Raw genomic sequence first — 26,996 nt, 5'->3', positions numbered from 1 at the left:
AATGAAGTTTGAATTTTATTACTGGGTTTTAATGTGATTTAATTAAAACACTTTGCCAGATGGGGGGATCCTATCCATAATACAGCAAGTAGTTTTAAAAATGTAGTGACCAAAATGGAGCCCATTTTTCCACTGTCTACGTGTTCTTAAAGGTGAGATGCTTAACATAAAAGCTGAGGATGTTTTTGGCACAGATTCTCTTGAGCCTGAATAATGAACTAAGGTTCATATTTTGTGACAGAAATGGAACCTGCACATTTTCCAACGAAACTGTAAGTCACAGCTACCAATAAAAAAAAAATAGGAGTGCATATCAAGTGCTCTAAAACTGCAGGCTTATCATAAACCTGAAGGCAGAATTTTGCTGAGTAGAAGGCACAGCACAAGAACCAGCACTGAATCTGATCAACCACACAAGCTCCAGTTATTCCCAATATGCTGTTTCTCAGGTATAAGACACGCCAGCAGAGACAAAGTGATGAACTCACTGCTGTTGCAGCAGAAACAGACCAATGCTAAGAGCCTTCCAGCCCCTCAGGAACCATGCTGTTCTGCTGCCCCACAGCCACACAACAAATCCAGCAATGTTCTGCTACCCACTGCCCCTTTCCTTGAAAGGGATTAAAGACTGCTACAGCAGCCTGCCCTTGTCCCCACAGGGGACAGTAACCTGTTAGGGAATCCCTCGCTGCTCCTCATGGGAGTGGTGATGAAAAGTGAAGGTGACAGCAGCATCCCATGCAGCCTTCAGCACAGAGTCCTGCAGGCCCCGCTTATCAGCAGAGTGGTTCCACTGGGAGAGGTCAGAGGTGCAGTCAGACCCTTCAGGAGGTGGCCGTACTTGGTGGCCATTCACACAGCGACGACACTTGATCCTGGAACAAAATCAGTGCAAGGTTTCTTCTCTGCTTAAGTGTTAAAAATACAGCCCAATAAACATGTGGATTGACATCACTGCTACCTGGATTTTCAGACAGGATGAATTGCTACCATGCTTTATTTAAATGCACAACCACTCTCTGGCACGTCTGACAGAGAGGGGGAAAAAAAAAAAAACATTTTGAAAACTTATTTTGTTTCTAATTGTGTTCCCCACAACTTCTAGCAAAGTAGGAAAAGGACAGCAAGGCCCAAAGTAAGTTCAGGATGACTTCTCTTGAAAGTGAGGAACATTTAGAGAAGATCTTGAGTGATTACCCCCACTGCTAACACATACATCCTCAGCACTGCTTGCTGAGCTCAAAGGAGAGTGCCATGCTCCAAACTGCTCCATCCCAATTCCTGCCACAGCCACTGAGTTGTGCTCAGACTGTCTAGCAGATGCCCTGCTGAGCAGCTGTACAAGGAGAGAAGAAACACCAGCAAGGCTTGTTGCCACACAGACCTGTACAGACCTAAACTTTGAGTCAGCTTAAAACTAATCTTTGTCACTTCTTGAATTAAAAGTCTTAGTAACCTTCTCAGTGAAGCGTTTTCCTGCACTCCCCCTCCTCTTTCTGGTCTTGGGGGTTGGGGAGCACAGAAGGGCAAACAACAGAGCCTAGGACTTGAGCCCCTAGATAAGTACCTGAGTTGGCTTCATCAGTTCTTAGCAGGTGGAATAGCCCTGGCCATAGAAGTAGCTCAGCATCTTGGCATTTGGAAGTCAGTCACACTACCAGGAGCAGTACTGGCAAAGCTGTTCATTAACTGCAGTATTTCACAGCCTTCAAGCACAAACAGCCAACGAGATAACTTGCTCACTTATTCAGCCAGGGCAGCTTTTCTAACACAACAAAAAGGAAGACAGCAAGGAAGTGCTAATCTTCAGTGATTAACAGCTTCTTGAACTTCCTCCTGCTAACTAAGGAACCTCTGAATCAGTAAACCAAGCTTGGAGTTCTTTGCTGACTCCAGCCAATACTGTATCATATACTCACTTGTCATGGGTGTCACTGGTGGTGGTCTCATTCAATGCAAACAGCTCCTTAAGCTCCCCAAGCGAGAAGTGTCTCTCTACATCCTGCTCTTCATCCACCACACAGCTGCTGAGTGCCTTCTTGTGGGTCTGGCGTTGAAATATTTTCTCCTCTATGGTCCCTGTCTACAGAAAAGAAGGTCAGAGATGAAGCATAGTTGGGATGCCAGTGCAGAACACTGTGCTGGGAAAGCATCACAGATCAAGCAGCAGTCAGGACCACGGAGCGTCTTATCAGACCAGTACAGATGAGAGGCAAGTGCTACTAGCTGCACTCTGACCACTTCCCTTTTTGTTACTGATGACTGCTTCTCTTGTCTTTCACTGTGGCCACAGGAGTGGATCCAACTAAGATATAGATATTTTGTCAAAGTGAAATAATAATTTATCAAGGATCACAAGTTTAAAGTAAAAAAGTCATCCTTAACTAGATGAAGTTAAAGGGAACTGAAAGGGGAAGATAAACAAAGGCACACACAAGACATTTTTGAGCAGTAATCACTACTGACACTCCCTGACAAATTGTTACAGCAGTAGCCTGAAATCACAGAATGGCCAAGGTTGGAAGGGACCTCAAGGATCATGAATCTCCAACCCTCAAGTCTGAAAAGTACTAGTACTTTTCTAAAAGTACTAGTCATCTTCATTGTTTTCCTTACAAAGCAGCTCCCTATTAACTGGTAGCCCCATTCCAAAAAGCTTCTGTAGTTCTGGAAATGTAATCACTTTTTATTAAGTAGATATATGCCCAGCCACAACAGACCACAGCCAGACTGGTATGCAGCAACTTCAGCATCAGACAACCCACGAAATTAAAGAAGTCAGATGCCTTAATGATTTCAAAGAAGTATGTAATCTGGAAAGCCTCAATCATTTCTATTTCTCAGAAGCCGAACATCATTAGAAATCAAGTCCTGAAATAATGACCTTCCAGCTTAAATCTCATTGTTTTTCATGGCAATATATCAAAGGTAGGAAGCAATCAAGTTCCACTCAGTCTTGGTTGCTGACACAAGAGTTGTCTCCCTTCTGGTCCCAATCACGTCTGCTGCAGCCTGGGCTAGCACCAAGAACCCCACGCAGAGGAGAAGAGGATAAAGACTCACTGAAAGCAGTCGATAGATGTAGCAAGTCTTCTTTTGGCCATCCCGCCACACACGAGCCATGGCCTGTTCATCGTTAGCTGGATTCCAGTCTGGGTCAAACATAACCAGTCTGTTAGCCCCAATCAAGTTCAAACCACAGCCACCTGCTTTGCTGCTTAACATGAAGATAAAGTCAGGGCTCTGTGAAGAAAGGCAGGCTTGGATTAAACAACAGAGGCATCCAACACTTTTACTCACACTCCAAGAAGAGGCAGGAAAACTGCCCATATCTGTTAGGTTCTACTTACTGAGGGGCTGTTAAATCGCTCCACAACCTTTGCTCTCTTCTTAATGGACATGGTGCCATCCAGCCGGACATATAAGTACCTAGAATATACAACACTTACTACAATTTGACTGCTCTGACCTTTAAAGCATCCTACTCATAAGAGAAAAAACCTTCTACAAACTGCCTTGCAACAAAGCTTTAAGAGCTTCTGCATAGGGACCAAAACTTTTCTGCTAAGTAATCTCAGTAGCCAGAATACAAGCCATGTTAGTTCCAATTCAGGAACATCTGAGGTACATTACAGGTCAGAAGTTCCTGCTGACAAAAACTTTAAAAATAGCCAGTTTCTTTTGCAGTGTAGGCAGCAAGTACAGTCTTGCAAAATTAGACAAATAAAGCCCAAAGACAAACCTTCTGTTCCTGCAGAGCTTTTCAAATAGGTCCAGTGTCTGAGTGTAGTTAGACACTAAAACCACCTTGTCATTACTGGTGCTTTTTGTAACAGCAAGGATGTAGTCCAAAACCAGCATCTTTCCTAGATAAAAAGGAAAAAAGAAAGCAAGCTAGAACAGAAGTTCCCAAATTCCTGACCTTGGAAGGGTCACTTAACAGTACAGTAAACATACTCTCATGATTGCCTATTGGGCAGAACATCTCTACTATTGAGCTCCACGCTACCTGAAAGCTGGGGCTCCACAGATTTGGTACTGTAGCCAGCAGGGAACAAATCCAGAGCTCCCATAAAACCTTCTTCTTCTTCCACACACTTATCATAAATAAGAGCAGGGTCTGGAGAACAAACAACTCAAAGTCTGTGGAGTGCACATTGAAGACCCAAAAATCCACCAACAGCATGAAAACTGAACCCTTTACACATGAATGGAACAACTCACGATTGCAGAGCTTCTTCAGGGAAGTGATGGAAGAGAGAGATGACACATTGATCTTGCCCTCCTTCAGCTCCTCCACTGGCTTGGCTTGCTTCAGGAAGTTCTTATACAGCTCAGCCTGCAAAGGCGTCAGTCTGAAAAAGAGTAAAAGCCCTGCAGTCACTCTACCATCACACCTACACCATCTCTCTTCCTCCATACCGTGGCTTCATTTTTAACTTGAGCACACAATTTTTTTTAGCTACATCCCGAACAACCTAAAAACTGCCTCCATGACTGATGGTGCAATGTTGTTATTTCAGTCCAGAGCTGGAAGAAAAGTTCACAGATACTCTGCACAGCTCAGGGATCTGCTGCCCCACAGCTGCACAAAGCATGCCAGTCACTTGGCAAAACCATCAGCTCTGAGTTGGCCACCCCTGCTTCAGATGGAAAAACAACATAATGCTAATGGTTACAATCTCATTCCTAGAAGGAAACTGTCACCACAAGCATAGAATTCAGGGCTTTTTGCAGCTATTTAGTTATTCCTCCCCTCTCTCAGGGAAGGGCACATGCTTTCCAGTACCTGCAGCAGACCACCTGCTCTATCTTCACCGGAAGGTATTTGGAGAGAATGTCTGAAGTTCTTCGGATTAAACACCTGCAAGGAGGGAAATGAAAATCAGATGCTTAAATGACATCAAAAACTCCATTTAATCAATGTTATTCATGCTTAACACAAAGCTTTGACATCTAATCTCCAAAAGCCTGTGACAATCAAACACATGGCAAAGGCTGGACACCCACCATCCACACTAAGCATCTACATTAGCTCATTATACAGAAACCGGAATAGCCTGCCATCTTTGTGAGGCTCCCAACTGCTATTCATGTGATTTGGAGGGGTAAAGAATGATCACAGTTATCAAAGTCCAGTTCCTTAGCAGAGATATTCAGCCCTTCCTCAACTACCAAGAGCATTCTCAGCTGCTGAGCAATACCAGACCAGTGGCATGGACAGCAAACAGGGAAAGGATTCAGCCACCACACATTGCACTCAGCACACAGTACAAGCAGTCAGATTTCCAAGTAACTTATCAAGATAGGCCCAAGATTTGAGCTCAGGGCACATCCTTTAGGGTTCTAAAGGTGCCCTGCAGAATAGTTCTACCATACTTCAGAAAATATGAAAAGAACTGGGGGGGAGAGGGAGGGAAGAGCAACTGAAATAAGAAAAAGATGCAAAGACCCAGTTCTGCCAAGAGACATCAAAAACATGAGGTTACAAAATCCACAGAAGACACCAGGGATATATGACAGCCCCAAAATCTGTCAAAGGTTGTTAAAGAACGGAATAATCTGGTCTTCAAACCCATAAGCAGTGGGATGAAAAGACACAGGCTTATACTGCCGTAAGGAAGATTTAGGTTACATATTAAGAGCATTTTCTAAGCACAAAGACAGTGATGCCTTGAAAAAGGTGTCCTGAGCATTTGTGAGGTCTCCAGTGCTCTGCTGGGATTACGCAAACAGATGCTTTAGGTCTAACATCCTCTACTTCAATACATCAAGACGGATTATGTGCCTTATCCAGAGCATTTCAGCCCCACACCTATGACACCACATATCTTTGGATCACTGTCTCACTTGAAAGCCCTACTTAGCTTCTGCCAATTCTCTTGATATTGCCAGTGTGATTCATCTTCTCTATTTGTCTGCTAATATTGTAGGAGAGTAAAGAAAAGGACACAGACCTCAACAGTCAGGTACAGGCATTCCTGAACACACTTTTACATCCTTTAGTGATGAACTAAAGAAATAACGTGCCTCAAAGAAGAATAACCTCTTCTCCAAAACTATTTTTTGTCTTAAGAGTTTCACAAGCCAATCTGAGCCAAGGTCATGGCTATCTCTACAGACAGGCTCTACTCAATGTGAAATTCCATTTATCAAGACTATGAACTGCTGTATTGTATTCATGATGGTTGCAACAGCTCAGATTAAAAAAAGAAAGAAAGAAAGAAAAAGAAATAACACCTGCAATGCTAAGAATTCAAAGGAGTTTCTAGTAAGAGTTCTTTGGGGTCAGTGATTGTCAGCAGATGTGGATGCACTGGTTCTATTAATCAACAGAAAACAAACTATATTTAAGGAAATATCAAACATCACAGAAAACAGATGACATTTTACTTCACAGAGTTGCTCCTTAGGGATCAGAAGTCATATTTTTGATGCTAGTACTCTAATCCCATTAGCCCTACAAAGCCAACACAACTGTGAAAGTATGAGCTGAACTTCTTTGTGACCTGGATATCATCAATGAACTGAGCAATACTCCTCATCCTTTGCTGCTCACACCTGGACTGCAGTCTGCAGTCCAACCCAGTCTACACACTGCAGTTAAATTAACACAAATAAAAGAATGCTACCTGACTATTAGATACCAAAAGAAAACAAACATAAGAGTAAAGCTGTGATTCATATCTGAGCATGTTTGTTTGGGAGTGACTGCAACTAACTGTGCCATTTTGATATGCTACTTTTCAGACTAAAGCTACATACTGTGTAGATTTCTTAAGGCAATACACACTTGCATAATCACTTGCTGAACAGACTTAACTAGCAAGATATTTGTTACAGCTACAACTTGCATTCTGGAAGATATTCATGCATCAAGGGTTTATGCAAAAGCTCTGCAAAGAGAAGACGGATGAAGCTCACCTGTTCACAATGCTGATCAGCTCTTTAAGCCTCTCTTCTCCTTTTTGCCGTTCAGCTTCACTTGCGTCTGCATCTCTGCCTTTCAAGATAGGCAATTCAAAATGTCTTTTAAATTCCTGTGCAGTCCCTGCACAAACAGAAATGAAAAATGAGAAAGTGACAGCTACTACCAAATAACCTTTGATCAATATCCCCACAGCCCCAGCTACCAAACTATAAACAAGAGGCCCAGCAGATAATACAAACTCTTGCCCCATCAGTAGGACTGGTTTTCTTTCTAGCCAGGAAAGATTTAAACAGGGCTGGCAAATCTGTACAACAGGAGATTATGCTGCACCGCCAAAGGTCATACAAAATTTAGTTAAACCTGAGTCCTATCAGGCATGTACTGTTTTTGCTTTCATTCCAGTTACAGTTTTACTCTCAGAATTTGTATCCTTGTCAGCAACAGCGTGGAAATTATGTGCCTGTTCCAAAACAGTCTCTAATCAGTTGCTTATTACTGGTCACAGGCTGAGTGAAAGAAAAGTGACCATTGCATGCATACGGCTCTGGTAGAAGTATTCATAGTATTAATCTCATCTCAGAGAGAAAGAACTGCAAGTACAGGGAAGGTAATCTGTGTCCAAAGCACAGGTCAAGAGAAAAAAAGTCACATCAAATATAAAAGGGAAAAAAAAGAAGCTGAAAACAAGGAAAAAGCAGATGCAGAGCATGTACCACATCTCACCCTTTCCTTGAGAAACACAGCCCAAATGTTGTTTTTAAGGCTGAGAATCTGATGACTAGGTGTTTAACGAGAGTTGTACACACACACTAGAATTAATGAGAAGCCTTTTTGACAGGATTCCCAAGACTGACACAAAGATGGGTGACAAGATGCAGCAAATAAATGATTTACAGATCAGTTTATTTTCAGTCCTTGACAGAAAAATTACTTCTTGACAAAGACAAGCTGCTTCACACCAGAAAGCAGTAGACCAGCTCCTAACCCAAAGATGTAGGAGAGAATGCAAAAGCTACTCTGCTTTCCAAAAACAAACAGAGCTTAGGAGCTAGAGACAGAATATTCTAGTCAGTTACCAGCAACTGTAGAAGGTGTTTGATCCTGAATCATAGAATGGCTTGGGTTGGAAGGGATCTTAAAGATCATCTAGCTCTAACTCCCCTGAACACCCACACTAATCAGTGTCCCTCTTCCAGGTTCTTTTTAACCCCAGACTCACAGGCCGCCCTTATCAAAGAAAAATAAAACTACCAAACTGCCACATTATACAAACACAAAACACAGAAGCCATGGTATAATCTTAACTCTAAGTTCTAGACATCATCCTCAAATTTCTCTCAATATATTTGAGAGCAGGATGGTAGACTGACGAAGATTTGGGCTTTGTTTGCTCTGTCTTAAGGTACACTGTTCTACCTTGCACCAGTCACTTCAAACTCCTAATCTACATGGACACAACAGAGAGAAAAGGAAAAAGCACATTTTCCAGGCTACCACTGTAGAGAGTGCAAGGACTATGTCACATAAAACCCTTTTCCCTGGAGCCTTTCCCACAAAGGAATTGTACCCGACTTAAATTTCTAAATTTACTATAGGCTATAAGTATTGTGGGAAGTACTATTTTGAGCTAGATCTTCCTGCTCAGCAACTCCTGCAGTACCTCAAAGTGCACATTATCAGTAACACTTCTAGCCCCAGACATTCGGGTTGATCAGTACAGCTACATAAGGAGATCAACCGTACTGTACTCAGGACCACATGTTCATCTTATCTTAATAATTAATACTCTTAAAACATGTTTGACATGCATACTTTAAATTGAAACAGAGCTCCAATTCTGTACAGCCTCTGGAACAGAAGACCACGACCTAGACTTTCTGGACTCTCTGAAGGAGACTAAGTCTCCAATCTGTACACACGTTTTCCTTTCTTTAACTTTTTGATTGCTCCTTTCACTAGCACTGGTAACCAGAGGAAGCCTTGCCATTAATTTCCCCCTTTCTCATGCCTTACGCATTCATTTTTCTCACCTAGGATGCCAGAATTAACGAAATGCACCAGGCTGAAATATTCAAGCAAATCATTCTGAATGGGAGTACCCGAGATAAGGACTCTTCGAGGTGTATTTAAACTGTTGAGAGCTTGATACGTTTGGTTTTCAGAGTTCTTCAGTCTATGTCCCTTTGAAAAAGAAAAAAAGAAGGTAGTTGAAAAATCCAGTGGCCTTGATGGGAAGCAGCTTCAAGACCATCATCAACACATGTTGCATTTGTGACAAAGCACCTCACAGCTTTCCATTTCATCATAGTAGAAGAAGTGTTTTTCCTGCATTCAGGTGTTGTGACTTCCTTTAAAGGTAAGAAACTGGTAGGAAACCCAGAGCAATTACGTGAGGAGAAATACCACTTTCATTACAAGCTTCCCAGGCTAGGAACATTATGAGTCACACCCAAAGAAAAGAACCTGCCATGAAAACATTGACAATCACAAGTTCTAATTATAAGAATTGTTTCCCAATCAAAGACAACAAACAAAATACCAGCCCCACAAACAGGAATGAAACAAAAGAGAAGAACATTTAAAATTTGCTTTATTTTCCAAAGACAAACTGTTATATCGATGCTCCATATATAAATACTTGGGACTACTGACACCTCTGATTCCTAAAGGATGACAAACAAAACTCCATTAAGTGCTGCAAAACACAACCTGGGAAAAAGTAGCTCTTATGCTGCAGGACAAAGTATAAGTGGAGAGATGCTTATTAGAAGCTGAAACATAGGGAAGATGCAGAGCCAAGGACCTGTGCTCTCAGCATCCCGAGCTGCTGGTCCTGTTCCAGGGGCACTGAGAAGTATAGGCAGTCACAGACTTGGAGCATAAACCGTGAATGCCACGGGAGCCATCACACTCCTGATGACCAAGTCCCTCTCAGTGCTATACCAGCACATAAAGTACCAAACCGCTGGGTGGCACCACTTTCTAACAAATCTAAAAAGCCACAGAGGAGACACAGTTGGCTGAGGCCTCCAGCTACATTATTTCAAGGAGGCATAGGTCATTTGCTTTCCTCCTCAAGAATATCTCTGTCTCTCACTATCTATAATCACAAATATAGAATGATAAAGCAAAAAGAAAAACTCAAGTTCAGATACGTGAAAGCTTAACTTGGAAACCAGGCAAGGCAAAGCTAGATCCCAGCAATCAGTGAACAGGGAGTCAAGCCAGGTCAGTCCTTGAACAAGTAGCAGAAAGGGCCTCCTTATTCACATCTCCTACCTCCACTCCAAGCAGTATGCTACACTCTGGGAAGAGGGTCCTGCTATGGGTGAACCCTTCAAACTCCCCTACAAGCACAGACAAAGTCTCCTGAATGTGTGACTCCAAAGAGCAGGCCACTTTCACCCACTATATGCTAAGGGAACAGATGCCTTGGGACTGCTGGACAAACAAGAAAGATCAGCAAGGATCCAACAGAGCAAGGGCTTTTTCAGAGTCACAGATAGGTGGTGAATCTTCTTTCTCTACATACTATACTGCAAGGTAGGTGCAGGTGTCCCCAGTCTTCCAGGGATCTAAGAAGTGACCATACTTACCACCACTTCTTTTTTTTATTGATTATTTCTTTTCCTATTTCAGCTTCTGAGAACAGTTTCTCATTCAGGCTCACAAAGTAAGAATAAGCTGGGTACCCATAGCCTCTCAAACTGGAATGGGTGCTCTCCACAGGCAAACCTTGCTTGACACCTCCATCCTCACACCCCCTGCCTTTTAAGAAAGTTGGGCCACTTCTGCCTGAAATTCAAGAAAACATCAGGAATATATTCTCCTTAGAGATTTAACCATACCTCATCACATATGACCAGGCCAACACTGCCTTTCTGTAGTGCCTCAGCATGAAGTCGGAAGGTCTCATAGGAGATGATCAGGATAGGTGAAGGCACTCGCAGGCCACGTTGGTTCATAAAGCCAACTGTGGGTGGAAAGTAGGAAAAGGATGATGAAAACAGTAACAGAAAAGGGTCCAAACTCTGCAGTAAAAATCAACTTTTAAACATTCAGGAAAACCTTTCCATTTGTTTCAGTGCTGTTGGTTGCTGACAAAGAGCTGATTCCACATATATCCATGCTCAATTCCCCACAGCTGCTCCCATTTCCATCTCTCTCCCACCTCTGCCCACTCCTACTCTAGCTTCTGTCTGGAAGAAAGATGACACACAGGAACTGCCCTAACTTAAGGGCACAAATGGACTTGGATTATTCCAAAAGAGCAACTTTTACCAAAAATGCAATGATCTAATCTAAACATGTTAGAAGAGAGAATTTCAGTCTTGTCAGCCTCCAGAGCTCTAACAACCACTCGGAAATATTCACTTCAGCTGCTGTAAACTTCTTCCAATGTGAGGTTTCACTCTAAACCAGCCAAACACACCATTTGCAAACATTTCTGTACCTAGTTTTCGGTCAATCTCTTCTTTGGAGCCTCCATCAATGGCCAGTGGCTGAATCCTTCCCCCCAGCCATTTCTCTACTTCGTTGTACCAGTTTCTCACCAGGCTGGAGGGAGACACCACCATGGCTTTCTCGATTTCAGGCTTGCAGTCTGGACTCTGCCGGAGAAGTGTCCACATCAGAGTGATGCACTGCAGGGTTTTGCCCAGCCCCATCTCATCTGCCATGATACAGCCGTGACTCCCAGGAATACGCCGGCTCGTCACGCAGTCCCAGAGGAATTTCACTCCCTGCCAAGAAATTGTTCTCTTATAGCAGGATGGGGACATTCACAGAATGACAACTTCATTAGAGCTTTATTACTGCAATGCACAGGACTGATATTACAACAAACAGCAAATTTGTATAGCACATCCCAAGAGACATGCAGCATTCTAATGAGACAGAGGGAAATCAGCCAAGACACAGCTAAAACATGGCCACATCTGGTCTGGAAAAACATTGCTGGTGATGACATACACTTCAAAATACATACAAAACTATACTATGTATTAACTGCGCTGTTGTAACTAGTGTCCTGACTTAAAATTCCCAGGAATTTCTACCCTAACTAAACTAGTTAAGGCTGAAGCCATTAGCTAACCTGCGTCAATCAGTGCAAACATGTTAAGCATCTTAAAAACACCCAATGGAATGTCCAGACTTGTTTCTACTCCTTGATTAAACCCCAGAACACCCTCAGCAGCTCTCATTGTTTCCACCTAGAAGCAAAGAACCACTGTGACTCACCTGGGACTCAAAGACCAAACCAGATTTAACTTCAGAGAAGAAACAGTGCTGAGGTTATTGCTCAGCCTGGTTGCTAAGCTCTAACAATATCACCAAGACCGATGAAAGTAGAAAAAAGTCTGCAAGGTGTTCTATCATGTGATGATAGAGTCAAAGAAAACCTGGGGCACTATCCTGGCAATGGACAAGATCCACATACTGTCAACAAAACCAGGAGTGACAGATACAGCCTGAACACACCCTTTATTTGCTACTATACAAGACTAGAAGATAAACCACTTAAATTTCCAAGACATTTCTTTTCTTTCTTAGGCTCATTCATTTAAGCCAGCTGAACAATTATCAAATACATTACTAACTAAAAAAAAAAGAATTTGGCTGGGAATCTAGTTCAGTAACCTCCCAGTGACAAAGAACAAGGCTGTACAACAGCCTGAGAGCATCAACCAGAAAAAAAAAAAAACAGCACAGGAATCTCAGCAAGCAAAGACTGATCAGTCAGACTAGAACAGAGACTGCTATTTCAGATATCTAGCTGTCAAAAAATAACATGCCTAGAACACCACCATAACTATCACTACTTGACAAAAGTGCCAGCAGGCAGTATCTTACACAAAACAGAGCCCCTCCAGCTATGTAGCCAGAGGCCAGCATTATAAATGGCTCACGGGTTAAGTATCAATTCTGAGATAAAAGCACAAACCAGGAGAGTGCTGTAGGCTGCTAAAGTGCCACCTGAAGATCTCCCATACAGCAGTACATACAGCTTGACCTGTTTAGCTCAAAGATCAGCAACAACAGCTTTTACCTGTGCTGCCTCTAGGCTTACATACTGCATTTGTGACAAACTTAAAATTCTGCAGATACCTAGACATTTGTGGATTAATTCCAACTGCTTCTGTACTGTGATGTTCCACGTTATGACAAAACATTTTTAAGCAAACTCCACTGGTAAACTCCAAGTCTACGTAGGTCACTTACAGTTTTCAAGTACAAAAGGTAATCTCTGAATAAAACACATTGAAGTAGAACACCACCTCATACCATGTTGGGAACTACGGTAACAAAGAGAACTTTGCTGTGTACCAAGGTAGACATTGCAGGTCCAACTGATTCTGGTGATCAACAAAACAGTGCTGGACAATCTGCCCTGCCCAACACAAGAAGAAAAGTTACTGCAACTACATTCTATCATCTTTCACAGCGTTCCAGTCAGAAGAGCTACATCTACAGATTTCAAGTAAAGTATAAACTTTTAACCCTTATTTAGTAAAATCCTATCTCTCTGCAGAATCTAGTAATTTCCTAGGGCATCACTGGTGACATAAATTCAAGCCAATATGCTTTAAAAGACCTATGCAACCAGTGCACATATGCCCACAAATTCCCAGAATTCCACTATAAGCTGATCTGACCTACAAGCCTGCACAGAACAAACTTCTGCATTAGGCAATACTGTGTGTAGGCTGGGAATGCTCTGACTCTGCTAGATCAGAGGCAAGAGGAAAAAAGTTCTTGCCCACTAGAAAACAATAAATTCCCCCATTTTTAAGGACAAACAGGGCTGTTGTAACACTCCCAGCACACCCCCTTGCTTAGGACAGGACACAGTATTTCAGCATTCAGGCCTCTAAGATGGTGTTTAGAACAAATGTTTCACCTTACATTTGCAACTTGCCAGTCTGTTAGACAGTCTATGCAGACCTCAGAGTTACTGGGTTACAATTCCAGCAGAGGATTGCACCTTTCTGAAATGCACCAAGTTCTCCAACCATAGCTTTGTGCTCCAGCAGAAAACTTACTTCCCTCTGATGAGGCCGTAAAACACGACTGAGGACAGGATCCACCACAACATGGACAGGCACTTTATCCCTGCAGGAGGTAGTAAAGACAAAAGGTATGATTAATGTACTCAGCCCAGCATATGCTTAGTTAAGGGTTTTTGTTTTTTTAATCTCACTGCTATTCTGAGGGCTTCTCTGTGGAGTAAGAGAATCAACTACTATCAATGAAAGTGAAAAAAGGATTAATTCAATTCTGGAATGGAGTTACACAGGCCTGATTTACAATCTGAAATGTCAGTGAAACAAGTAGCCGAGCTGTGGTTAAAACAAGGGCAGAACATCTTACAGAAAGATATTTAAAAAGCCAATATTTTCTTAGTCTCAATAACGTTAGTGTAATTGCATTAACGAAGAGAGTAAATCAAGGAACACCTCCTTCATCTAAGATCCAGCTAATAGCCCTTTTCAGTTAAAAAGAAAAAAAAAAAGACAGCACAGAAGAAACTATTTAACAATAAAAACCATTAGGCAGATTAGGATTTGACTGTCAGTTATCTCCCTCTGGGTGTCTCTAGATGCTGATGTATCCTGACTTAAAACTGATCCATAAGATTTCCTAAACAGCTTATCCATGCACGCATCCTTATTCTGTGCATCATGTTTATATTTTTGATGAGTGGAAGATCAAACAGCCTGTGGAAGAAAGCAAACAATCTGGCATGGGTACATGCTTTCCTTTGATTGTTACCATACCTGAAACAATTCAGTGGCAGAATACTTGGAACCAAGCTTTCCTTGATGTTCAGAGCCCAGCTCAGACACGTGTGAGAAGAAAGCACACAAACTTACACATACAAGGAGGTCAGAGCTGAAGCATTTGCGCCAGGTAATGACTCACTTGTCTATTTTCAGCTGCTCGTGGGCACTCAGCAGCGGGGGCTCGTACAGAACCAGAGCTCCTTCCTCAAATGGATCGTGGAGAGGACTCCTCAGCCCTGCCCGTTTAATACCCAGAGCCCGCAAGCCCGTTGGCCCTGAAAGCAAACAAAGGCACAACTCAGTAACATCCTCCTGGAAGAAAGCAGAGACTTGTAGAAGCATCTGATTAAGTTTAGAAATGCTGAATTAATTGCACACAGTGCTGAAGTGGAGAAGGCAACCATTGCAGACTGCATTGCCAGCACACAGTGGATAGCTCTACTGCAGCAAAGAAAGAGCAGAGACAAAGATGGAGCAATGGCGCTCCCCCCATGCTGGATGCAGTAAAATGGGAATAACTCAGTGTAGCAGATGCCAGAAATGCTGGCATATGGGAGTATACACTAACTTGCAGGATGATGGATCAGACTCTGGGCAACTTGATCTAGATGTAAGTGTCCCTGTTTACTGCAGGGGAGCTGGACTAGATAACCTATAATGGTCCCTTCCAACTCTAAGGATTCTATGCCATACTAGATCCAAGGCACAATGTTCCCCTCACGCACCACAGCTGCTCCGACTACTTGTTCTACTCCCAGTGGCTGTTTTACTTTTTTGAAAGCAAGGTTCAAGGATATACGGTTTGGCAGCTCAATAAATACATTTCCATGTATAACATACATACTGGGTCAAAATCTCTTTTTGGACCATCTAACCAAGGCTTTGCAACAATTCTATCTTTTGTATAATATCAGAAAGAAGCCTGTAAAAGTAATAGAGTTCTACAGTATCATACTCAGACTCATACTGCCTTTACCTAGTCTAGAGAATTATTTGCTCTCTGCTGAGCAATAGCAGATTTGGTATAAGAGCCAATTTCTCTGAAAAGAAGAAAGTGAGGACGAGTCTCTCTTCCTCTCTTCCTGATGTTATATTTTGATGTCACAGTTTTGGAATGGAGATGAACATAGAAAGAACATGTATAAAAACTGCTTGTATCAAAACCCAGCTCAAAGACTCACCTCAGTCCTGGGAAACAACTATGCTCCCAGGAGTGATTTTGCTTGGCAAAAAAATCGAGCAGAATTAATCCCCTGCCACCTGCTGAAATTCCTTGCAAAACAACAGTGTACCACAGGTTGGGACAATGCCTCTCCATGAAGAAAGTAAATGAAACAATCTCATCTCCCAGTTAAGAGAGAAAAGTAACAGCCATAAAAAGAAGCCTCTGAAGTTAGTTCTGTTTCAGTCTCCTGACAAGTCTACTTCTCCATCAAATAAGAACTACACCAAACAAACTCTTCTGTGACTAGCTGTTTTGTATTCAGCACCTGCTGAATGTGTCTAAGACATATTTTATGACTAATGTTAAAGTAAAATAGACCCGTCCTTCAGTTTTTCAGCTGGAGGGTGAAGGGGAAGAGGGAGACAAGAAAAGTCCCATTTGTTTCTGGGATCATGTGCTGCCTGATTCAAAACCAGCTGAGGCTTTGAAGTTCAAAATTACCCTGGTTTTGAAGATCACCTTGAGACTCAACAAACCAAGAAAAGTAGAAAGAGAACTGGCACATACTTTTTCACCCTGGCCTTCTGTCTGTTAGCACAATTTGGGTATTTTTTAGATGATATTCTTCCGTGGCTTAGAATTCATCTTGCTTCTATATTTGTAATGTGGCATACAACCTTCTGGTGCTACATCAAACGCATAGTTGCAATACAAAATCCAGTTCTGAAATGTAGGATTATCCAAACAAAATACTAGAAAAAAAAAAATGAAGATTTTGCTAATATGCTAGTATTTTTCTATTGGAATCTGGAACATATGTCATCACTCCAAAAAATAACAATAATCCCCACAGGCACATTTGACAGGCCAAAGCATGATGTTTTCCCAGAGTCAGACAACACAAATAATTCTTAAACCTTATCATCTTACCTTTATAATTTGGAATGGGAACTTTGAAGGGTTTGGACAAAATGCTGCGGATAAAAGCCTCCTAAGAATTCAGAGAGAAAGCACGTTTTACAAGTTTGAAGCCAGAAATCGCTCAAGACAGCAAGCCTAAAATACATTTTAAGAACTCATTTTTGCCTAGTGCCAAGAGTTCCTCTATTCAAATTGCTCAAGCTCCAGCCAACCCCGACTATTTTCTATGTGCAAAAGGAAGAAAGTAACAAAAGAGAACCGCTCCTGGCCCCTACTCCACTTTCCAAAACTGTTTTTGCTTAAGTTTTCTAATGCATTAAATTTATTTTCGTAACTCCATCTACTTAAATCCACTGACAGTATTCACTTCTTTAAATGCAGTTACTTTCTCCTTAGCCTTAGGTAATTCAATCAGGCAATTCTCTCCTGTAAAAGAGCTAGGTTAGCTCTAAAGTATGCTACATTCCATCTCAGACAACTTCATTTCCATCTTCTCCAGGCTTCTATGGAAGCTCAGCTAACAAGTAGACAGCACTTGAGCCATCTATGTGGAGAGCTTCCCACATCTGTCAACGCCCAAGGACTCCCACCACACACCCTTCAAAAGTGAAGTTCCTTCCAAAGAACCACGTGTGACCCTTCCATAACACCTGGGATAAACGGGCCCACAGAAGCATACGGACCGTGCTGGTCAACAAGCTCCGTGTGCAGCTCACCCACCACCACGTGCCGGCAGCGATGCCCACTCACATGCTGGCTGCTGTCCAGGCAGAGAGGCCTGTTGGTCAGTTGTGTCAAGGGCTTCCGGAACGGCGATCTGTAGCAGTCCCCGCTCTCCGCCTCACTGCCAGCCTTCTGCCTCTTCTGAGTCTGAAAAACAGCACCAAGGCAAAGCCTGTGAGCGGCTGGCGACGTCGCCGTCACGGTCAGCGAGCACCCAACCGCAGCTCAGAGCCAGCTGAGCATCCCTGAGCACCACACGCCTCAACTGCCCGAGGGCAGAACCAACAACACCCAGCAGCTACGGCGAGCCCGTTCCGCTACCGCCCAGCACCCCTTCGCTCACCGCCGGCGGCCGCCACTCGCCGTCCTCCTCCTCGCCGCCCGCCTTCCTCTTGGCCAGCTGACTGGGGGCCAGGCTCCTGCGCTGTAAGAAGGGCACAGCACACCGCGTGAAGGAGCGCGCAGAGCGGAGGGCTCAGCCGCCCCCACCGCCGCCCGCCCCGCACTCACCATCGCCTCACGGAGGGGTGCGGGCAACGGCCGGCACAGGGCCAAGAGGGCGGGAAGGTGAGCGACGGGACGCGCGCGCCGCTCCAAAGGCGCGAAAAGCGCGGGAGGTTCCGCCCCGCCCCACTCGCCCCGCCCCTCAAGCAGAGCACCAGGCGTGGCTGAGTGAGTACCGAGCGCATCGAACCGCATCGACTCGCTCTGGGTGCCGCGGCGGATCAGGATTTGTTATCCCTGAGAGAGACCTGGATCGTGGCTGATGCTCGCTGAGGTTTACAGGACAAGTGTTTACAAGCTGCAAAACCACAGCGTGCGAAGATATCCAGCTAAATTATCCCGTTGGCCGCACCCAAGAAACCCCAGACTTCCTGAAATAAAACTTTTTTTTTTTTTAAACAGACATTTCTTCTTCTTTTCTTTTTTTTTTTTTTTAACAGAACTGCAAAAAGCAAAATACACTCTTCAGCCCAGTTCTTCAGACTCCACTCAGTGGTGGGTAGTGCAGGAAACTCCCCCACGCCTCACATTAATGAGAAACACACAAAAAAACCCCTCTGGCTGTACCCCCACTTCACTTTGCTCACCATATTCAGCATATTAACCTTTATGTTCACATATTGATGCCCTTTTAAGGTACAGCCATAAAGCAGAGTGGACGTAAGGCAAAGCCACATTCTCACACGAGGAAAAGGAGGTGTAAGGGGCACAGGCTGCCTGCTGCCACCTGGGAGCTGAACATCTCATCCCTCAACTTTATTTCCCCACCTTTTTCTCCACATCCCAAATCCATTTGCCAGAATTTTACTCCTGAAGTGCTCTGAGAGCTCAGTGACAAATGTCAGATGCTGCAGTTATCGGCTCACTGGGCAGAGCGAAGCTCCATAGGAAGGTAATTGGCCATTTTTCCTGGCATGAGTAATACTCACATTAATTGCCTTCCTCATTCTGGCTTAGAGAGCAGTCCTGCTCTCTGCTTTTTGCCTGCTATAGGAGCTGACACATTTTCTGGCCTAGGCAGGCTGAACTGATAACAAGAAGGGAAGGCAGAATGTTCTTCCTTGCTGTGTGTAGACATTGCTGCAGCAAGATCTCAGTTCTCTCACCCAACACAGAACTGAGGAATGCAGACCCATGACTAGTTTAGCTTTTCTCTGCTAATCATTCATGGAGAGGGGAACTTGGGACAACGTCAGCAAACAGCCATGCTGTGAGCCTGAAGCACCATGGGCAGCTGCAAGGGTATCCCCTTGTGCTGGGCACAAGCACATGCTGTGAAATGTTCCCAGATATAAAAATGCTATGAGATACAGCAGAAAGGTTTTGTCTGTCTGTTTTTTGGTGCTTTTTTGTTTTCCTGAGGGAAGGCTGAAGGACTTGCCCATGACAAGGTCAGAACAGCAATTCCCAGCACAGCAGACCCCAACACTCTGCACTCACCTCCACCCTTCTCTCTAAACTATCACCTTCAGGCAGAGGTTAAATCATCCTCCCCTCTCCCTGTCTAATTACACAATTTACTCCTCCTCTGGCTGTAATCAACTCCCATTTATACAACCCAGAGAGATCACAAGATAATCATAATCACCACAGGGAATAACCCTGTCATTTCCCTTGCTGTCTCTGCAGGGTGCCAAGTCCCTTCAGTACAAGCAAGAAGAGATGGCAAACATCTTCCCTGAGAACTCCGCAGGATCAGCCTGTCATCCTCCTCCTCCCTCCTGGTCCTATCCCATTCTCTAGTGGATGCAGTGATTTCCCAACTTGCAGGATCCTCTTTTATTCTTCAGCCCTCCTTCCCCTCTTTCTTTTTCTCCTCTTTTTGAGGCTTCTTCCTTTCATTCTGCAGGAGCCAGGGCTTCACATCCAGCACTTTGCAGGCACCAGGTAATGAGGACAGGCCTTTCCTAGCCTTCTGTCCTCTCCATGGAGCTTGTGACCTCAGCAGCAGGCAGAAAACAGCATGAGGGAGAGGTAATGTGACAAAATGTCTCCTGATGGATGCAAACCTCGGGCCTGATTGAGCAGCTTCAGCAGTGCCACATGGATCTTCCTAGCTAAGCTAGGAAGGGACCAGGGCTGCAGGATCAGGACCTCAGCACCACCAGTTTAACTGGGACAAATTCAGCTGGGAAGGTAATTAGTTAAATATCTTTCCACTTAATTCCTGCAGAAACCACAAGAGGGAAACTGAGTATGGCCACACCAAATTGCTGTCAGCTGGAGTTGTAATCCCCTTTCATCACTGTCAGAGGCAGCTCAAATGCCCTTCCACCAAAGCCACTTACTGTGAGAGAGGAAATGCTAAGTGCTTTAAAAAAAAAAAAAATTAAATTCAAGGGGAAAAAAAAAAAATCCTTTTTCCTTCCCTGAGGTCGGATGCACTCACATACAGGCAGGCTGCACACCGGATGTAGGCAGAGGTTCAGCAGCAAGGACTCAGTGTTGCAGCTGTTTTTGGCACATTTACATAAGTACCACCCAAAGGAAAATTGAATCATGAGCTGAGTTCAAGTTGTGCAGCTGACAACAGTTCACATCCCAGCAGTGAGCACTGGACTGGGGTTACAGCTGCTGCACAGCACCCATTGTGCAGGTGGGCACAGCCAAGGCACAGCCCTGGTGTCATCCAGCCTGGGGACACAGCTGCTGCTTGCTTTGGTCTCAGAGCTCTTTGCAACCGTGCATGAAATTTCATGGTGTCTTTTGATTCATTTATGACTGCTGTCCTTTTGACCCAAGTGGTACCTAATCCCTATTTCTGCTGCTGGAGAAGAAATAAATCTCTGCTAATCTCGTTTATTTGCCAAAAAAAAACCAAAAACCACAAACAACCAAACCCACAAAATCCTATTTCTTAAAGCAGCAAAAGCAGAAGGAGCAGGGGGATCTGAGACTGATAAACCTCCAAGATGCTTCTCCAGCAAGATTTGAGCCCCAGGAATGCTGCAATCTCCACTACTATGGGTCTGGTACTTCCTTCTCCAAACCCTTTGTTTCTGTGCTAGATATTACACCAGCCACCCCTGGGTCACAGCTGGGGAGCAATGAAATGGAAAAGGAACCAAGGGTACAAGAGGAGGATATGGACCTTGGGATGCAGGGGACAGCTTACCTCCAGGTAAAGCAGCAGCCTCCTCAGGGGACAAGGACCTGGGTCAAAGCCTTGGGGTTTCTCCTTCTGTATTGTTGCTGCATCAAGCACTGATCACAGCCCTGTCACTGATATGACACAAAGCAGCCTATTTTTTCCAGGCTCACGGTACTGGCTGGAGTGATTTTGGTTTTTTTATTTTTTCAAAAAAAATATTTTTTTTTAATGTGCATGAGTCTGTCTCAGGGTCTGAATCAACCTATAGAATTTCTATGTTCTATTTTATTTACAAGCTAATTAGCCATTCTTATCTGTTTCACCTTTACAAGCATACACAAGTCAACAATGCAAGCTACAAACATTACAAAGGCTGGATTTAAGAAATGTTAGACTCAAACTATATTAGCACTTCCAAAAAACACATCCTTCAGTTTTCAAGAGGAAGTGGTCAGACTGAAATGACTTCCCAAATTCAGCTTTTGATTTTGCAAATTGGTTTAGCCCTTCTGAATGTCCTTTTCTGCAAGAAATTCACAATCAAATGCTATTTTGCCAAGCTTGGACTTTTACAGAGCACTCGACCACAGGAAAAAAAAAAAATCCAGGTGCAAAACTCAGCCTCATGGACCAGGAACAGTCCCTGATCACGCTGGGTTCTCTCCAACCAACCAGCATTGCCACTAGAGTGCTTTGGGGGCTGTGTTCAGGGCTTGGGTACAGGCTCATGAGTACAAATGCACCTCTGTGCCTGTCCTGTTGCAGGATCAGGACTGAAGTACAATAAGGTTCCAAGTATCTTTGCATAACAGCAGCCTGCATCACATCACTTTTACGATCCAGAAAGAGTCTCATCACAGTCAGCTTGAACATGAAAGCTGAAAAACAGAATATATATGAATGTATCTATATATACACACACACTTGCTAAGCAGTTAATCTACCAAGCACCTTCCACCATGTTTAAAAACATTTGCTCATCAGCTGGCGCAACCAAAAAAGATTTCCCTCTGGATATTTTCACTCCTCCCCCCCAATCCATAAAAGGAGGAATTTCTTACCTCCCTGCTGTTTGAGCCATACAGAGAACAAGCCCTTTCCCCCTTGGCAAAAGAGTTTGGTCTCTCTGTATCATTTCTGTGATGCATACAACTCCAAGGGCTAGAAGCAAGGCTGGCCAGCAGCAGAGATACTCTTTACACCCAGCACCATATTTGTTACCTGGAGCAAATCATCTTGATGCCTGGTGGAGTTGCACCTCTTGGAAGATATCTTTTGAAGTTTGTACAGTTCCCTCAGTGAGTTCTGAGGCCAGCTGAATAATCACAACATAGATCATGCAGCCTGAAACTCAGTGAGCTTTACATGACAAACAGAGCATCACACTGCTCTGCCAGGGACTGCTTAGCTGGGAAGGGATGTGTCACCCCAACTGCTGTGCAATGGCTTGGAAGAGTCCTTCCCCTAGCAAGAGACAAAAATGTTATTCTCTCTGCCCCTTGATTAAATCTCAGCAGAAATAAAATCTGGCTTCTGTAAGTAATGGCTCAGGACAGAGGAAACAGCATTTCATTGGGGCAATTAGCGCACTCTAATTAAACCCTAGTCTTCTGATCAGGCTCTCCTGATTAAGTGGGTTGCAGACACTCTGGATTACATTAACAAAATGAATCAGTTAATTACATGACAATCAATAAGAAGCAAAAAGTAGGACAAGCAATTTGCCTTTAAATGACCATCTAAATTCATCAACATGATGCATGTTTGTAAGCGTAAAGGGAAGGGGCTGATATGACAGATCTGTCAGGCACTGCGATAACCGTATCTGATGGCTGCAATTCATGAAAAGCAGAGAACTTACAGCATCTTCCTGGGGGAAAAAAAAAAAAAAAGCATTATTTTCTATACTAGTTTACAAAACAACCATGGCACAAATAAACCTACTGGAAAAAAAAAAAAGAAAAAATCTGCAAAAACTCGACTCTTTAATAAACTGAAAGTCTTAGTTTGGAGTTATGACTTAAAAAGATCAGCTTGGCTTTAAACCAGAGACGTTGTGGTCTTGAACGATTATCTGACTTAGAGCTCCCATCCAAATTGAAAACCATGGTGAAGTGGAAGCTGTAAAATGACATTGTTAGAGAAGCAATTTTGCCCTGAAAAGCTTAGAGTCTGAATGGAAGGACTTAAAAATAAAGGGGGGGAAACTATTTTGGTGACAAATGCATAAATATCTGTTGTCATTTTGCAGGGTTCAAAACAAACAGACCATGAGGGATTCTGAACTCTGCTAATGAGGGCTTTTAATCATATATATATGTATATATTAAAAACAAACAGACCACAGCAACAAATAGAAAGCATTATCACGATGGCTATTGATAATTTCTCCTCTCTGAAAGCAGCTTTTCAGTCAAGCTGAAAAGCAATAACATTTTCTTTAAAAAAAAAAAAAATCAGCAAAAATGTCATGAAAAATGAAACATCTGACAAGCACGACAATCTCCCCAACCTTGAAAAAAAGGGATTGGTTGGTGGGGTTTTTTGTTTTTTTTTTTGCTTTTTTTTTTAAAAAAAAAACTTATTTTTTTACTCCTTGCTTTATGATTTTGGCTGCCTGGATAATGCAGAATTAGGAAGATGAGTTTCCCTCCTTCCAGAGGTGAAGACCTCAGGACCAGAAAATTGCAGGTATCTGCATGGACTCATGTGGGACAAGAGTGAGGAGGGACCTCTGGAGCTCACTGGCCCAACCCCATGCTCAAAACAGGGCCAATGTCAGAAATTAAATTTGCTCTGGGCTTTGCCTGGTTGAGCTTTGAGGATCTCTAGGGACAGACACAGGGCAGCCCCTAAACTGTACTCCAGAACTGTCACACCTGGTTTCTCATCCTTATTTGGTTTTCCTCCTTTCAGTCTGTTAGCAATTGCATTTCTGAAGGCACAGGGATTGCTTATTGATAGTAAGCAGTAAAACAAAAAGGCAGAACTGCACAGCTATAGCCTGCCAAGCAAGAAATCTGCCTGACATTTGTGGGCAATCATTTGCCACGTGCCATCTGGTCTATCTTGCACAGGGAGCGGATGAAGCTACCAGGGGATCTTCAGCTCCAAAAACTGCTAGAAGGAGACTGAAGCTGCCAGGAAGAAGAGCACATTACAGTGAGATGGCTCTGCTGTCCCAGTGGCAGCTCTTACTGACGCTAAGAGCTCCAGGCTTTTCCCAAAGCCTCTCCAGCCAGCTGCTGAGGTGGAGCCTGCAGAGAGTTGAGGCAAATACCTTTCATCTTTTTTAAGCTTCATTTCTGAAGGAAGCAGAATTATGCCACTTTTCTCTTTTCCTTCCTAATAACTTTTAAATCCTTTGGCTGCTCCCACTGATTTTTCACGGAGGTACTGAGTTAAACAGGCAGTCAGGAAGAGAAGAGAAACTGCTGGCATGAAGTACTTCCCATTGACAGTCACATTAAACATCGCATCTTCCAAGCATAACCTGGCCTCTAGAATTACTCTCTGGGATGCAGAAGTTCAACCTGGCTGAGTCCCAAGCAAGTTGTTCTGCTTCATGGCAGGGTTTTGCAGCTTGCTCTGAGCAATGCTGAAATAAGCTTATGTGCAAGCAGGAGTAAAGAGTTGATTTGTAGCATGGAAGGAATTCGCACTCAGGGCTTTTTCAGCAATGAACAGCTTGAGACACCCTGCATGCAACTGCTGAAGAGCTCTGCTATGTCCTGGGGTACACCATGAGACCTCAGATGCACTCAGACATCACCCTTCTCCACACAGCTGCAATACTGTGTCTGCTTCAGAGTATTCAGTATTAGAAGGCAAGAAGTGTGACCACCACTCGAGAAGCACAGAAGGGAACTGCAAAATTATGTGATTGTTTAGCCTTAGAAAAGGGGAAATATGAGAGCAATCACCAAATTTGCAAAAAGTCCTTATGAAGAAGGACTTCTCTGTGATCATTACATCTAGGAAAGGGAGCATTAGATTTCAGTTTTAACTAGGAGATACAAGTTGGAATTGAAGGAAAACCTTGCCAAGAGGAAAAATAATCCCATCCAGGCAGGGAGGACATTCAATTTTTGCAGTTATTAAGGCAATACATCCTTCATCTAGGGCTAAACTTCAGATAGAGGTGACCCCTGGACTTCTCTCATAGCCTAATTTCTAATCACCAACCTAACTCCCACATTTCCATAAGACAGCAGCTGTCACCGAGGAGACCACTGGCAGGCTTATGCATAGTCTTAAATAAATGAGCAGGTGTAAAGGCAGCAGAGCCAGCCCCAGATACACATAATGGGAAGATGCAACAACAGCAACAAAAAAATACTCATACCTGAAGATGCAGACTTACAGAACTCCACACAAGAAGGATCTATAACAGGAAACCATTCTTCAGTAGCAGTCAGCCCTTAAAAAGAGGTCTAAGAGGGGTGGAGCCTGGCTCCTGGTTGCACAGGTGAACTGCTTTCACCTGTGCTTCCAGGGCTGACCGGGCCTTTTCTCCAAGTGCTCAATCAGTGGTTCAGGCCGTGACTCAGCAGTTCCCACAGAGGAGGATTTGGGGCTTAGAAGAGAAGAAGCAAGTGTGTCAGATTCCACTGTGTGCATGGTGCTGTGCAAAGCTCACGGCAATCCCTTCCCCACTGCTCTAAGCTATAAAGATGATGCAAATTCTATGCTTAAATTCACGCCTAAATACATGCATGTTGTGGATAGTTCTGATGCCCCTCTGAACACTGAGAAGGATTTTCCTTTTCAAAGTCATCCTTGTTTGTCTTGGAGAGTGTGCTTTGAAGGCACAAGGACCGTAAGTCAGCTGATGCTGCCACACAAAGTCTAATCAGCAACCCTTGCACGTTCCTGTAGAAAAGAGATTAAAAACAAAACAAAACAAAACTCAATCACTATTTGCTTTTTGCTTTTACCAAGCCTGCCTTGATCTCACAAAACCCAGGGTGCTCGCAGTACAAAGGCACAAGTTCAAAGAGACAGCAAGAAGTTAATCTGAAAGCAAAAAGTGCTCTTTCGGGCAGGTGGGAAGAAGTAATTAGAAAGCATAGCTAGTCCAAAGCTTCAAAATAAATCAGGTCAGCCATTATACACTCACTAAAGCCAGAGCACCCTCTACTTTTGTCAGTCAAGAGAAAAAGGCAGACTGTGGACCTATGGACCAGGCTGCAAAGGCAGGAGCTGGCAGGGCTTCTTGTGACGCTGCTCAAATGGGCAAAGGCACAGACACTGCGGGTGAGCAAGGGAACCAATGGCTTTGGGAGGCTACGTCTGTCAAGGCTTTTTTCATTTAACTGTGCTCCTCATTCTCCTTCACCGTCAACATCCACTATTCCCCACAAGCTCCATGAGCTTCTGCATTAAGTAACTGATGTCCTATTTTGATACTGTCCTCCAAAATGAGCTGACGATGGCTTGGATTGGAAGGGACCTTAAAGATCCAATTCCAACCCCCAACCCTGGGATATCCACATAAGTGTGAGGTGCCAGGCCCTGCTGTCAGCTCCCCATGAGCCCCCAGCGCAGAGCCAGGGCAGCCAGCAACAGTAGGAGCTCTTTCCCCCGCTGTAAGCACTGATCCCTCCTAAAACCTGAAGCAATTGCATTAATCAGTTTGCTTCGAAGTAGGCCATGCTGAATGTGTTTGAGCCTGACTGATAAAATGGGGAGAGGAAGAAGTGCAAGGAGATTAGAAAATAATCGTGCTTAATTTGGGAACGTCTCTGAAGATTTATTCCAAAGCATGAAAGCGACGGAGAACGCTCCCGCCCAGAGATTAAAGATGCTCTGACTCACGTCTCAGAGGCCTGACAATAGCTTATTCAGGAGAGCTGCCTGCAGCCACGAGACAGAGGA

At 43.7% G+C, this 26,996-nt stretch overlaps 1 protein-coding gene and 1 long non-coding RNA gene across 2 annotated transcripts; both read right to left on the bottom strand.

Moving 5' to 3' along the window:
* Nucleotides 1-14: 14 nt before the first annotated feature.
* On the bottom strand, nt 15-18,342 carry RAD54L (RAD54 like). The gene is made up of 18 exons (XM_031601785.2): nt 18,035-18,342; nt 17,868-17,948; nt 17,552-17,671; nt 16,811-16,871; nt 14,855-14,990; nt 13,975-14,044; nt 11,385-11,673; nt 10,780-10,904; nt 8,962-9,112; nt 6,925-7,051; nt 4,790-4,864; nt 4,225-4,355; nt 4,010-4,120; nt 3,743-3,866; nt 3,351-3,429; nt 3,064-3,243; nt 1,920-2,083; nt 15-875 (listed from the first exon to the last, which is right to left on the bottom strand). The coding sequence occupies exons 1-18, from the start codon at nt 18,221-18,223 to the stop codon at nt 674-676; spliced, it is 2,415 nt and encodes an 804-aa protein (XP_031457645.1). The 5' UTR covers nt 18,224-18,342; the 3' UTR covers nt 15-673.
* Nucleotides 18,343-21,160: 2,818 nt separating this feature from the next.
* LOC116234276 (uncharacterized) lies at nt 21,161-25,523 on the bottom strand. Its single transcript, XR_016469298.1, has 3 exons — nt 25,465-25,523; nt 22,341-22,583; nt 21,161-21,997 (listed from the first exon to the last, which is right to left on the bottom strand). It is a non-coding gene; the product is annotated as an uncharacterized LOC116234276 (long non-coding RNA).
* Nucleotides 25,524-26,996: the final 1,473 nt, after the last annotated feature.

Source organism: Phasianus colchicus, chromosome 9 (assembly GCF_987193195.1).
Source record: "Phasianus colchicus chromosome 9, bPhaCol1.hap1.1, whole genome shotgun sequence".
NCBI lineage: Eukaryota > Metazoa > Chordata > Aves > Galliformes > Phasianidae > Phasianus > Phasianus colchicus.
Note: the sequence above shows the minus strand (reverse complement) of the source record. Positions and strands in the feature narration are given on the sequence as shown.

Coding starts and splice junctions, on each gene's coding strand:
- RAD54L (XM_031601785.2), bottom strand. CDS start 18,223: ATGCGGTTCGATGCGCTCGGTACTCACTCAGCCACGCCTGGTGCTCTG. Junction 14,045..14,854: donor GAGCAGCTGAAAATAGACAA/GTGAGTCATTAC, acceptor TACCTCCTGCAG/GGATAAAGTGCCTGTCCATG. Junction 7,052..8,961: donor CGTTAATTCTGGCATCCTAG/GTGAGAAAAATG, acceptor CTGTTTGTGCAG/GGACTGCACAGGAATTTAAA.